General features: G+C 39.5%; 1 protein-coding gene across 1 annotated transcript in view; it reads right to left on the bottom strand.

The window, feature by feature from the left end:
- GALNT5 (polypeptide N-acetylgalactosaminyltransferase 5) overlaps nucleotides 1-14,991 on the bottom strand; it is a 41,616-nt gene that overhangs the window by 8,917 nt on the left and 17,708 nt on the right. Inside the window, 5 exon segments of the mRNA XM_043576763.1 lie at nucleotides 3,368-3,691; nucleotides 4,697-4,814; nucleotides 7,015-7,048; nucleotides 7,051-7,133; nucleotides 7,723-7,858. Of these exon segments, the coding sequence (XP_043432698.1) occupies nucleotides 3,368-3,691; nucleotides 4,697-4,814; nucleotides 7,015-7,048; nucleotides 7,051-7,133; nucleotides 7,723-7,858 (695 nt within the window).

Below are 14,991 nucleotides of genomic sequence, written 5' to 3'. Positions count from 1 at the left end.
TGGGAAGAGACAATCCACCACTAGTTAATGGAGCAGTCAGGACACACAGAAGGAATCAACTTCAGAGAAGAGATTTAATAAGAATGCACTGAAGGAGGATAATCCTAGAGATTAAAGAAGGGAAATGCGACCCAGTTGTTGTCTGGATTTTCACTGAGATAAATATAAACTTCTGTATTTGTGGATTACTCAGAAAATACCTTCCCACGTGTTTGGAAAACTCTGGCTTCACTACAGCTGAACAGGTTGGACTGCTCCAGAACCTGGCAGAACCCCTAGGACGGCAATGTTTAGTTGTCTGCTACACGAGGGAGTGCAGTGTGCTTGCCAAATATATTTGGCCCTGGGATCCTATTTCTGGCAGCACAACTAACCTTGCCCAGAGCAGTGTATGGGAACCCCTGGTTTAACTGATTACTTTGTATTTATTTTGTACAGTCCCTTCTGCCAAACATGGAAAGGCATTGGATGGAAGGAGAAAATTTTTCTTTCCCTTACTTACCACTCCCCCCAGTTCTCTGAAGATTTGTTTCCCTTCCTCCTGATCAGAGATTTCTGGAGAAACTGCTTTTCTTCATGTATAAACGATTTATGAAGTGCTAAGGGGTTGTTATTCTTTATTGACTTGCGAATGGTTTTAAACATTGACTTGTATTCAGAGGCGCCTGGGTGGCTCAGTAGGTTGAGCATCTGACTCGATTTTGGCTCGGGTCATGATCCCAGGGTCGTGGGATTGAGCTCTGCCTCAGGCTCCATGCTGAGCATGGATCCCTGCTTGAGATTCTCACTCTCTCCCCCTGTGTCTCTCTCCTGCTCATGCTCTCTCTTTGTCTCTCTCAAAATAAATAAACTTAAAAAATTATATTTGTGTTTTTAATGTAAACCATTTCAATCTTTTTTTTTCACCAGGCAGTATGTAAATTTTTCAATTGTTTTTCAAAATCTATCCATTTTGAATTCTTTCCTTTTCCAATTTAGGAGGTGGAGTTCCCCACAGTTTATCACGGCATTTGCTAAACATTAGGCTATAGGCTGCTTACTAACCATTTAATCCAATGTGTATAAAGACACATAGTGAGGTTCTTTTATTCATCAAACATTTTTGGTTCAACAATAAACGATTGGTTCTCATAAAAAAGAAAAGAAAACAAACAAAAACCTTTTCACTGGATTTAAATTGTAAAATATTTTCTTGGGATTTTTCAAGACTCTCCAGCTAAAATAATGGTTCAGTTAATCTTAAGTCTGAAATGCCTAGTGAAAGATCTTTTTTTTTTTAAGTGGTAATAATACTCCCTACTAGTTGCTTCAAAGAGAAGCCAGTGGCATCTTGATTATAATTTGTCTGAGGAAGGCAACAAATGGAATTCAAAAAAATAATTTAAAAATATTTTGTGCATTTTAATATATTATAGCTCAGGCATCAGCCGGCTGTTCATAGAAGAGCTCTTCAAAAATTTCATGGGAACTCTTAGACACATTAGCCTCACAGAGGAGGCAAAAGGTAGTTTTTTAGTTCCCTCTGGTGGTTAAAGTTCAGTAATGCTCTTGCTGAGATTCTGTGTTAGGACAGAATATGGTGAGAATTTCTTTTTTCCTTACTCAGGAGTTGGAATTAAAAAAAAAAAGTGTCTGTTTATTTTACAGACAAATAATTTGAATAGTGTATAAATCCATGGTGTTCTCCCTAATGAGTTACCTAGAAAAAAAAATATCAGGATAAACCACCTGAAATAGCTGTTATTCTATTTTGACCTATAAAAATGATCATTTTATACTACATTATGTTACAAACAGATCACTTTTACTATTTGTCAATTGAATTTTCAAGTTTCCTCTTTTTTATACTCTTCCAGGATCTTCCCTACACTGGGAGAATGGCTCTACTACGTCCTTGCCATCAGGAATTTTCCTAGACAGAGAGTGATTGGTTTGTGTAATTCACTTTCTAGGGAGAATTGAAAAAAACATGGCCTAAAATAGCAGGCTTACTGATGGTCAAGTCTGAGAACCTCTTGCATGAAGAAAAAGAAAACTCTGAAAGAAAATAAAATAATGCTGGGAATATTTATAAATAAAAATTAAATGAGAAAGCAGTAACACGGATTAAAAATATGCATGACTAGGAAAAGCTCTAGGTCAAGTCTTGACTAATCACCTCTAAACCCATTTTATGATAAGTATCCTCACGTCTTGCCATCCTCTTCGAATTAAGCCCCACTCCTAGAATGGGTTTGGAATGGCTTTCATCCAGTTTCTCTACTTTCTTGCTTTAGTTCATAGATTTTGTACTGTGTCCAACCTGTCTAGCTCAGTTTCTTCCTTTTTGGTACATTATGTTGTGCCCTGGAATTTTCTCTGTCATTGTCTTTTCAGTTCCTGTTTGAAATCTGTGAAAATCTAATTAAATCATGTCATCCCAATCTTAACCCTACTCAATAGCTCCCTATTACCTTCAGGAGAGAGAAGAAAGAGAGAGAGAGAGAGAGAGAGAGAAAGAAAGAAAGAAAAGGAAAGGAAAGGAAAGAAAGGAAAAGAAAGAAAAGATAGACGGGAGGGAGGGTGGGAAGGAGGAAGGAAGGAAGGAAGGAAGAGAAGGAAGGGGAAGAAAGAGAAGGAAGGGAAGAAAGAGCAGGAGAGAGAGAGGGAGGGAGGGAGGGAGGAAAAAGAAAGGAAGTAAGAAACAAGAAAAAGAAAGGGAAAGGGAAAGGAGAATCCTTAGTCTGCCTAAAAGGACCCATGGGACCACTCTTCCTTCCTCTCCCTCTTCATCTGTTGCCATTCTTTTCTCCTTCACACCCTGACAACATTCATCTTCTTTCCAGTTCTTGAGTGCCTAGACAGTCATCTAACTTAGAGTTTTTGTACAAGGGGCATCCTCTGCCTAGGGCTCTCTTTTTTGAAGTTTGGCTGACCCTTGTCTTTGAGGGCCAGCATTCAATATCTCCTCAGAGTTGAATATTCTAGCTTAGAAGGACTGGTCACTAGGGACCAGTTCCCTAAATTAGAGCCATTTTACTTTTTATTTAAGTGTTACATATTTGTACATGGTTTCCCTTACTCACCTTTAAGCTCCACAAATAGGCATCAAGTCTACTTTATACATATTTACCCTATAATCCAGTTCTGAAATACTGTGTGGTTTATTGATATCCAGTAGGTACTTGCTGAATTAATCAATGAATGTAGCTGCCTAAAAGCCTCCCTCAAGTTCACCTATATTTAATCCTTAACCATGCTCTGTCTCATCTGCCCTCATATTGGATATTTATTTATAGTGCAATCCTTCATTCTTTTCCACACTTTTTCAAGAGTTTTTAAATTTAGTATTTATGGACTCACAATTTAACTTGCTCCTTGAACTTACCACACCATTAGCCCTCACAATGGGAGCCTTCAAATCAGGAAAAACATTCTCCAAATACCATTTGAAACTTTTGCATTTTAGTTTCTTTCGAAGTTTCCGTTGTTCGGTGAGGTTTCCAACATCTAACCCTTGGTCTATGAGGTGGTCCCCGTGGCCATAGAATAGCTCCTTGTACTCATCAAGCCAGACCTCAGCAACCCGCACCAAGTTCCGCTCTACTGTCTTCATCCGGTCCTTGGGGAAGGTATATGGATTGTCATTTCTGAATATGTGGCCTACTCGGGAACAGGGAATGATCTCAATTTCACCACCACACATCCATACCTGTAACAGTTTGATAGGAAGCATCAATTATCACATGACTGCCCACAATTCATGGGCAATTAACAATGACAGGAACCACCTGGTGACCACCCCCTCCCCCCTCCCTCCCCCCCAGCTTGAAGTACTACTGTCAACGTCTAAAATTTTTTTCAATGGTTTCAATTAAGCTCAACATGTTTATTTGCTTTGTACATTGCTGTGGAGCATTTTAGGATTCATAAAATATATATTGTTTTCTTCCCTACGCTGCAGTGTACATCTTTTTTTAATAAAGAAATTCTCACAGAATCCCAATGTATAAAATATATCATATGAAGTCCTGCTTTGGTTGGATCAGGGTAAGGAGTATATATTTCCTTTTTTTTCTTTCAATTTTCCCTCCTTACATCTTGGGGTGATCCATATAACTTAATGGAACACAACTTGAAAATGAGCTCAAAGTAATACCCCTTTTACTATATACCAACCCACTCCCTAAGAAAACAGTTGCCTTTTGGATTCTCTTCACTCTGGCTACTGCCAAGGATTTCTTAGGTGTTGATCAATGATCATAAATACCCAGAGCTGTCTGAGATGTCCAAAGTTGCTGCAAGATCGCCTGTTGATGGCCTGCTCTAAAGGCACTTTTTGTGCCTCTGTCACTTGCACTAAGATGACCCATTACTGAATGCTTTCATTACTTCTGATATATCAGAAAAATGTTCCTGGAGATGTTTGGTATGAAGTATGAATCTCACATCATTTAGGTCAAATGGCAGACAATATTCCCTCTATATTCAGATGTAGAAACAGTGTTATAAAATACTAGGGAACTCTGATAAATTTCATGGGAGCTATTGATTCTTCCAAATTCAATCTGGGATAGAAAAACATTCATCTAGAGACCCTAAAGTTTCTGTGAAATTTCTTCCCAGAGACAGTCCCATAGCTGATTATGTTAGTAAAATGAAACCAAATGATAAAACTCTTAATTGTAGAAAGAATTTGAGGACTGCTTGGTAATACCTTGAATGAGAGCTCCATATTTTCTCCACCCCAGACATCAAGCCCAGGGTCGTATGTTCCAAGTTCGAAAAAGTAATTTTTATCAATGGAAAATAGTCCACCCGCCATGACGGGACACCTACAAAAAGAAATGTTTGTTTTTTTAAACTTGCATGTCATGCGAATTCAACTTTTTAGAGTGGGTCCCCTGTGCAGTTGTGGTGGAGTTAAGAGACATTTCAAAATAGCTATAGAGGGTGGGGAGGTCTTGGAAAGGAGTCACAAATAGCACTGAAGTGATCAGTTCCGTGGTTCATGGTGGCAGAGATTGATTGGGGTCAACAAAGATGGGGTTTGGAAGTATGATTCTTATTGTCTTTACTCTCTGACCCAAACTCTCCGAATATGTTATTTTTAAAAATGCTTATTTAGTGCTAAGGGAGTACCGGGCACTGCTCTAAGTATTATATATATACACACATACATATACGTATGTATGTATGCATATATATGTATGTATATATGTGTGTGTGTATATATATGTGTATATATATGTGTATGTATGTGTGTATATATATATGTATGTATGTGTGTGTGTATATATATATATATATATATGTAACCTCAGACTTTACAAAAACCCTGAAACTATATACCATTAAGAAAGGACAACACAGAAAAGGTTAGAAATGTTCCCAAGGCCACAGATTAGTATGATGTACATCTGGGGTTCAATTTAGGTGGTCTGGTTTGATGTTATGATCTCTCACTCCACCACACTGCCTCAACTGTAGACAGACTTAAATGACAGCTTGTTATGTGGCAAACACTTTTTAAAGCATGTTATATAATCAGATTTAATTCTCAGATAATGGAGGTAGCTACTTCTATTAGTCTTAACGCAGAACTGAGGAAACAGAGATTCAAAGAGGTTAAGTAACCTTTTAAAGCTCACGCCATCAGTCAATAGTACAGTTGATATTTGAATCCAAAGAGTCTGACTCCAGAGCCTTCATTACTGTTATAGATCATGGGGGATAGAAACTACACTTGAATCAGCAGTAATCACTTCCCATGGTGTTAAGATTGAGCCAGCTGAAAGGGGTTTGTGTGGAGAGCTTGCCTTGTGTTTAGGGTATACAGGAATCTTAAGGGTAAAATAATTCCTACCCCACACCTACTTCCCTTCCCCTTAGGCACATATTCTGTCTGAATGACAAATGTCCTTTCCCATCTATCCAGAATGCATTCTCTTCCCAATGTTATGTTGGATATAATCTGAGCTCGATCAGTACATTGACCCTCCAAATGGGAGTCTGAAAAAGGCAAAGATGTTCTTTAGGTGTGGGATCAGAGCAAGAGTGTTACATTCGGGCAGATATGGATTTGAATCCCAATTTGTTCTTTTACAAGCTATATATCCCTGGGAAAATTAATTATTTTAAGGCTCAGTGTCCTCATCTCTGTAATGGCAATCTTACCTACCACCTTTTCTAAGGTTATAGAGAGGGCTAAATGCAGACTGCTTAATAAATGATAATAAGCCTACTTGACTTGCTAGGAATATCAATTCTGAAAGCATGGCACCTAGCAAAGGATAGGGGGTAAGTTCTGAGAGATAATGCCACAATGCACAGTCTGGGCTGGGCTTTCTCTTTACATTTGTCAGTTCAAGTTCTCTCTCCAACTGGGGAGTCTTTGGGACTCCTGCCACTCTGCCTGAGGCTGGCTTCATGCAGGTCTAGACTCCTGGGGAAGTGTTCAGAAGTCTTCACTTTGACTTCAGGTCTAAGCTGTGTTCTTCAATCCAGCTTCTCTAGCAATAAAACCCCACTTTCAGTTCATATCTGCTTCTGTGTATATTTCTCAATTCACTTACAGAATATGGCACCCTTCCCATGGAAGGGGTAGAGTTAGACACCAAAAGAAAATCCTAACAATAGTTATTATTACAATAATACTTTTATTACTATTATTTACTCTTCTAATTTTTACTCATGTTGCCTTTAATGTTAGGTGTGCTTATATAGCATTTATGCAGCATATTCAACTAGTTTATATTTCTTAGGTTGTAAATCCCAGGGAGAAGGAATAGTGTTAGCAAATTTCTCTGGATTCAGGGCTGAATAGGGTATAATTGACCATTTAAAAAATGAGTTTTGGTAGTGGGAAACTAATTTCTTAGGGAAACTTTGCTTGCTTTTGATCATCTATTGGCTAAAACCATAATTCTTGATGGTCTATAGAATGACGGGAAATACTTGTTTCATGGGATTGCTTCCCATGCCTTTGCAAAAAGATACACGATTGCTTCCTAATCTTAAATCTCACACGCTTACCGTATTATATCAGTTTCTTTAATTCTGTTTTTGCAACAACATCTGGAGGAATTGTTCTCCAACCAAAGTTCATGGGCCACACGAAGATGCCTCTTTGAAAGTTGTCCACTGTCATGTAACTAATCCAGGAAAAGAACACAAATGCTGCTTGAGATCATACACATATACTTACTTAATCAACCTGACACCATATCTTGTTAAAATGAATGAAGCAAGTGCTTACACAAATGACTCAAGATTATCACAAACTTTTTATAACATTTCAAGAGAATTTATGAGTACAACTTGCATTAGTGACTAATTGGCTGGATTGCTTGTTTTTAACTTCCACTTGTCTTTTAATAATGTTCTGGATATTGTTGAGGGAAAAAATTAGGAGCATATGTATATTTCCCACAAAAAAGATGAATGAATCTTAAGGGACATAAATATTTTGGGGCACAGCTGAATAGAAAGAGGAAAGAACTGGACAATGAGTATTAGGAATTCTTGGTATTAAGGGTTAAGCATTTTGATGATCAAGTAAACAATTGGATTGACGTTCTCTGATCTCGATATATCTATTATGTGTTTCCATTTATGTAAATGGATTAACTGTGTATTTCTCGGATTTGTAAAAGTGTGCAGCCTAGGAATATCGCCAGTACTTTCTGCTGCTGTTAGTTAATGAGTCACTTAGAAGTATCTTGTGGAATATGACAATATTACCTCATATCTTTATCATTGATGACTTCGATTACTGGACAGGCTACCTTCTTTCTACTTAAATAAACTCTTTCCAGAAGAGGTTCCAACCAACCAACGTTACATTCCACGTGAGAATCTAAGAATGTCAACACATCACCTAGAGAGCCAGAAAAAAAAGTTCATTTGAAAAAAGCGATATACTGAGTGTGTGTTTGTTGTGTTCAAAGGTCTTGGAGATTGCTCCAGAAAGGTGATTGCAAAGGCAGTACATTGTAAAGGCCGGAACTATCACCGAATTCCTGGTCTCTATATTTTCATTCTATCATGAAATAAAAGAAATTTTGTTTCTGGAAGCATCATTTTTGTTTGAAAAAAAAAATTGATAAGCCACTTTGAATGGGTAGCCAAGACTTTGAAGGGAATCCTTAGTATTCAAAAGGTGGCTCCTTTGTCTCTTCTAAGGAGGGTGGGTCCCATTACCCTGGGGTGGGGGGGGGGGTCTGTGGAAAACTGAGCTTTGTTTTTCAGAAGACCAGGCAGAGTTTGATAATCCAAGGTTGGCATCAGAAAGGGGAAATACCATTTTGCATAATAGGGGTACAAACAGGCAAAAGGGGAGGAATCAGCAAGGCTAGAAGGCAGTGTGGAAGGGCTACAGGGGTGAGAGGAAGAATAGGGAATAGGTTAATGGGTAGAGAGTTTTAGTTTTATAAGCTGAAAAGCATTCTAGAGATGGGTTGTACAACCGTGTGAATATACTTCAGAGCACTGGACTGTGCACTGAAGAAATAGAACTGAGACGGTAAATTATATGTCACCCGTATTTTGCCACAATAAAAAACACGAGCGTGGCAGGAGAAAGAGAAAAGAAAGAGAAACTTGGAGGCTAAAAAATACTCATTAAAAATCCTTGGTCTCCTCTTCGTTGTGTGCAGCAGTACTTTCATCTCAATAAAATTCTAAGTAGCATCTACATTGTTCCAAATGATTTATGCAAGTGGATTGTGTGTGTGTGTGTGTGTGTGTGTGTGTCTAAGATTAATAATAACCTGAGGAATCTGAACTATGACCGAAATCCTGTGTATCCTTTCAGGCCTGACCAGAGGCAATCACAGAAGCTTCTCTGGCAGGCCTCGTGGCGGGAGGCCGCCCTCTCGCAGCAGACACGGTCTGCAGCCAGCGCGCCCCAGCCTCTGAAGGGAATTGCAGTCAAGAGCTCAGGCCCTCCCTCCCACTCAGTGGACATGCCCTCAGCAAAGCTGTGTTTCCAGTCCACATTCTTCCATTTTCCTCCACTCCGAGGACCGCTTCAGGCCAGGAACCCGGCTTCACCATGTGGGAGATGGGTAGATCTCCAGCACATTTGCCTCCACTCTGATTCAGCATTTGGTACTTTCCCACTCCTACCCCTCTCTTTTCTCTCACCCTAGCCCCCAGGGCTATAAAACAGGAGGAGTCTTTTGTTCTGGGCTCCTTTAGGCAGCAAGAGGATCCTCACATCTGCTCAATCCATCAGTCCATTTCTCTACAGGGAAGAATGGAACATTGAGGGAGTCAGCACTTTTCTTCTGTTTCAATTCTTACTTACACTTCTTACTTACATTATTGGAGGAAATGATTAAAGACTTGAGCGTTACTTTGATTTTGTCTTGTTTGAACTGACCACTCTAATACCCGGCTGCCCACCCCCCCTTAGCTCTTGACTAACCAGTAATAACATCAGTTATTTTCAATTAAGTGTTTTTTTTCTATGCCAGACAATGGTTCTAAGCATTCTACATGGCTGTCTTGTTTAATTCATGCAACAACCCTGAAGTATAAGTCTAATTTTTATTCCCACTTCGGAAATGAGATGGAGGTCTAAGTTTTATTCCTTTTGATGAGAAACAAAGAACTTAAACTTTTCCAAGTTTGCACAGCCAAGTGGCAGCCTGATATTAGAAAAGAGTTTATTCCATTGCCTGTGTGCCTAAAAAAAGAAAGAAAAAATGGCCAGAGAGAAGAAAAGCTATTAGACCGTGAAGGCTTGAAGTAAAGGCAGAAGACAATAGCAGGCAAAGAACAAGGTGAAATTAGATACCTGGATGATAGATCATGATCCACTAAAAACTGTAACCAACCTCTTAATTAATGGTTCAATATTTTATCAATTAACTGATCAACAATGGAATTTTTGAAAGAAGGTGAAGAAACCGAACTTAGCCAAAATGTTGGTGAGGAATGTTCTTGAGAAGTCTCTTTAGGCAGAAGTGGGTTGTGCTAGACCAAAGTCTCCGTCCCCGCTCATCTTCAATTGTTGGGACACAACGGTTATAACTCCTGATCATGCTGGGGGAGTCTTATTTTCAGAGATTATGGCTTGTTTGATAATGAAAGATCATTATCTCCTAAGGGTCTCCCCTTGCACAGCCTGCTCCCTGTGTGAGAATGTTCACAGGGGCCATCTAGTGTGTAAGGTACGCAAGCATGGTCTGCTAAGGTCCTACTTGGTTGGTATATATAACAGGTGCAGAAGACAGTCCCTTTCTCTTACTACTTATTATTTTTTTAAATTTAAAGTCAAGGTAGTTAACAAACAATGCAGTATTGGTTTCGGGAATAGAACCCAGTGGTTCATTACTTACATATAACACCCCAGTGCGTATCCCAACAGCTGCCCTCCTTAATGCCCATCACCCATTTAGCCCATCCCCCCCCACCCATCTCTCCTCCAGCAAACCCTTTGTTCTCTGTATTTAAGAGTCTCTTATGGTTTGCCTCCTTCTCTGTTTTTACCTCTTATCACTGCTACTGCTGGTCCATTTAAACCAAAGAGCAGTCTCTATGAGACTGCCTGTTCCTATCCTCAGGATACGCTTATAGGGTCAAAGAGTCTGGATTGACTTTCTCAGTCCTTGGTGGTAGCTAGGTGGGTCCCCAACCCTACATTCACTTCCCACCTGGCCCAGATCCCCATACAGATTTTCATTCACTTGTTGCCAGGACCCAAAGGAAGCAGCCTCTGCCCAAAACATAGACTGGAATTTTATACTGTTTTATTTTGGGCAAGAAGAGAATCCTCCTATGCGTGAATGTCATTGCTCCATTTTCAGACACTTTTTAACTTAAAATAAGATCTCAGGAACTAGACCAGGGATCTGTCTATGTTGCTGACTCTGGTTAGGATTTCCACTTGTGGTGGATATGGTCTGGGGACATTTCACACACGATTCTTATCCTGGAGAGTCACGGTGAAATAGACGTAGGACTGAGGTCATGCAGCTCTGCTTTCCTTAGCCACACTGGATAAGTCACTTAACCTTTCTGAGCTTTACCTAGTAGAGCTACTTCTAAGATCTACTTAATACCTAAATTCCTTATAAACGTCTAGTATTGTTACTGTTTGTCAATGAGTATTTAAGCAAGAGCTCAAAATAATCTTATCTTGATGGCCAACTGGCAGGTTTTTCTGTTTCCTAAGAGTAGGTCCCAGCAATGCTGGATTGTTTGCAGATGGATTTGATTGTAACTTACTTATTTATTTACTTTTTGACCAGCCCAGAGATGCTTAATGTGCCTAAAGCTTTGGCTTCTTGTTGAGTATGGGCTCCCATATAGGTTTAGCTAACCAGCTTGGGATATTGGTGTCAGCACCAGTTAGTGTTGGTTTGCTGTGTGTAGCGTTCCTTGAGGAATGTGAACCTGTCTGGCTGTTTAAATTTTCATAATAATTTATAAATGATGCTAAGGAAACCATCTGTTTTACCTGCAGCAAAAAACAAGTTGTAGAAATTTACGGAAGGACTGTTGCTTTTCAGGAGACCTCAGGGTTGTCCAGGAATTAGATGCCACTTTAGTCCACATACTTAAGGTTAGCCAACTGATTCTTTGGAATGCTCATAGCAATGTCAAATATTTCCTAAATGCCATTGTTATAAAGGAAATGAGAATCTGATCTCCATTCTGACTCTCTGGAGTGTACTACTGAACCTTCCTGACTGCAGACTCTTCTTGGCAGGGCAGTAACTTGCTCTTTTGTTCAATACTAGCATGAGATCCTGGAGGTTGGCTTATACACTTGCACCTCAGTCACTGTGTCTCTTTTTACTTCTGTGGCTTCATATAGAACATTTTCCCTAGAGATCCATTGACCGTGGCATACCCTTCAAGTTTTTAAATCCTGTTTGGCCAGTCTAACTCCTCATTCTCAGGAAATAACTGATTGGACCTGGACCTGATCTTTTTGCCTGAATCAGATCCAGATGAAGGACGTATCGTGCCCTGAAAACTGAATATGTAGTGAACATTGCCAGTTGTCAGAGAGTTACTGTTTTTCCCTTAATATTTTGTGTTATGTACTTTCAGAGAGTCTAATAATACCCTGGGACCAAAACAGGGCCACTTGACCAATTTTTGCAGGTCCTTGGATCTTTGATCTCATCCTTCCTTGTCTGTGGTTTCCCCTTCCTTTTCTCTGAATCCTAAAGGGTAAATCTTTAGGAAATCATAGCTATTACGGTCTGTCAGATTTTGGATTCAGATTCTGGTCCTTCATCTCTTTGTTTGGCTGAGGCAGTCTAGAGACATTTTCTGCCCTGATACCTTTGCTGATCTCTGATTACAGAGACTGTTCAGGTCCAGGGCGTCTCCTACTAATGCTCTATTTGTGATGGCTGGGGAATGCTCAGAGGGGAGTCTGGGAGAACTCACCAGGTTGACCAGCCTTGCTCAGTCCAGACCCTGAATAGTCCTTGAATTATTTCCTCACCTAAAGCTGGTACAGGATTCTGAATCCCCTTGAATTTTTCACAGGACTCAAGTACACTTCAGGGCCCTTGGATATATCCTTGGACAAAGCCATTACTAATCCCATTGAAACATACCTTTCTACTTCTTCTTCTACGATAGTTTAGAAGCAACTCTTCATTAGACAGTGACAAGCAATTAAGATGCACCTAGCTGGCCTTTCCAAACTAAATTTGGGACCCCTTAGCAAGTCACTACCACAACATAGTGGGATTGGCCAGAATCTAAAAAACAAATAAAACAAAAAGAGAAGATACTAGAATTTGTTGCACATGTTATTTCATGAAATGTCTATTGTAGTTATATGTGTAACATAGGTATGCAGTAGGTTCTGATGCAAAACTTATTTCTTAACATGGGTTATGGTCAAAATAGTTTTAAGAGTTACCAGACTAGAATTGAGCTAATGTGCTCGAGAGTATTAGGGACAAAGAGCCAAATTTACATTATTACATTTGGATTTACTAAATTCAAAGAATGATTTGATGGCTGTAACCGTAAGTACTTGAACAGGCCAAGTAGGCAATTGCTTTGACCAAGTTCATTGCACCCCATCTGAAGAGGCCTCCTGTGTTGTCTAACAGTATGGACCATTGCGGAGATCATCTCCAGCATGCGTCGTGCTCCATGCAAGGCAGAGAGAAGTTTTTATAAGCATTGCATTTCTGGTTCTGCACTTGTCAGCTTTCTCTACATGGATATCTCATTTTCATCTCAAATTTACATGAACAAAATTGGAACTCAACTGCAATCCCAAATCTGTTCCTCTGGTTATGAGGAACATCCACCAAGTTGCTCTGATTCCAGTCCTAGGGGTTTTTTGTTTTTGTTTTGTTTTATTTTTTGACTCGTTTCATTATTACTCTCTTTATATCTTACTTGATGACAAGTCCTGTGGGCTCCATCTCCACAATATATTCTTACTCTGACCACTCCCTTCTTCTGTCCTAGTACCTCCCTGGTGCCTGGACAACTGTAATAGCCTCCTAAATGGTCTCCCTACTTCTTCTCACATTTCCCTAATACCCGTTCTCTACAAGGCAGCCAAAGTGAGCTTTAAATTAAGTCAGACAATTTTATTCACCTGTTTAATGTACTTCATTGGCTTCATGTTATACCAAGAATAATGCCTACACTCCTCAGATGACTCATAAAACTTTGCAAAAGGCTGCCATTGCCTTGTCCCCCAAATGAATCTCATACCACTCTCTTTATGGTCAGTACCCATCAACCATAATAAACTTCCTTCTTTAGCTTGAATAGACAGAACATATTTCTACATCAGGACATTGTACTTCTTGTCCCACTTGCCTGGGGATGTTCCTTATCCAGATCTTAGCCCCAAACTTGTCAGTTTGGACTATTTCCTCACTTCCTAGTTTTGTATCATTTGTGGGTAATTACTTCCCAAAAGAAGTCAAACATGGATTTTTACTTAATTTTTCAAATGTAGTCTATCATTAAGAATCTTATCTGTCCCTGCAATGTTAATTTTAGTGTGATGTGTTTGTAGTTAGTTTAAAATTTCCATTACAGGCCAAAGAAATTTGTTAGCAAACCAGTGGGATATGAAAAGTTCCAGATTTGTGGTCTAGTTACAAGGTGGTGTAACTCAGGTGAGTAGATAATTTACCATTAGAACATGCTTAAATACAAGCTGGTGGAAATCTGCAATGCCATGGCTTACAGAGGAGAGTGATATCTAAATGTCTAGAGGCAGCAAAATGTAGTAAGACTGAAGATTTGGAGTTTTCTGGGTTCCAATCCTGCTGTATCACTTACTAGCTGGGAGAACTTGGGCAAGTCATAACCTCACTGTGCCTTTATATCTTCATCTGCAAAATGAGGAAAGTACTTGTACCTACCTCCTAGAGTTATTGTGAAGATCAAATCAATTAGTCCAGAAAGTGTTTAGAATGATATGTAAGTTCAGCTATTATCATGGTGTACAGGTCTTTCCACAGCAGGATGTAAAAATGAACCTATATGTTTGGCATTAATGTTAGAGTACTCATGAGAGAAAAGATTTGCCTCCTCCCTTTCACTCCCCAACACCCACACACCAAAAAGAGGTGAAGAAAAGAGCATATTGCTCTTGGGAAGGTAGAAATTGCTATCAGAAGAGCAGACACAGGTCAGGGAAGAGAGAAGTAAACAATTCTAAGTCCTCAAATACAGATAGGATCAGGCCAAGACAGCTTAGGCTTGAGGGGGCTCCTAGTGATCAAATTTGGGACAATTTGAGTACTATAAATAAATAAAGGAAAGAAGGAAGGAAGGAAGGAAGGAAGGAAGGAGGGAAGGAAGCTGATAACATACAAATTGAATTTTTGAAAGCATAAATTAATAGTGGGGATTTCCCTATAAGAGGGAAAGAGGAGGGAGGGAGAGAGGGGAATGGTGGGAGAAAAAGAAGAGGGAGGGAAGGCAGAAGAGATGAACAGCCCTCAGTGCAATAAATGATCCAAGCAATGATCATCAATGGGTGCAAACCATTGGGTAAAA

The sequence above is a fragment of the Prionailurus bengalensis genome, chromosome C1 (genome assembly GCF_016509475.1).
Source record: "Prionailurus bengalensis isolate Pbe53 chromosome C1, Fcat_Pben_1.1_paternal_pri, whole genome shotgun sequence".
Taxonomy (NCBI): domain Eukaryota; kingdom Metazoa; phylum Chordata; class Mammalia; order Carnivora; family Felidae; genus Prionailurus; species Prionailurus bengalensis.
The sequence above is the reverse complement of the archived record's forward strand: the minus strand, read 5'-3'. Positions and strand labels throughout refer to the sequence as shown.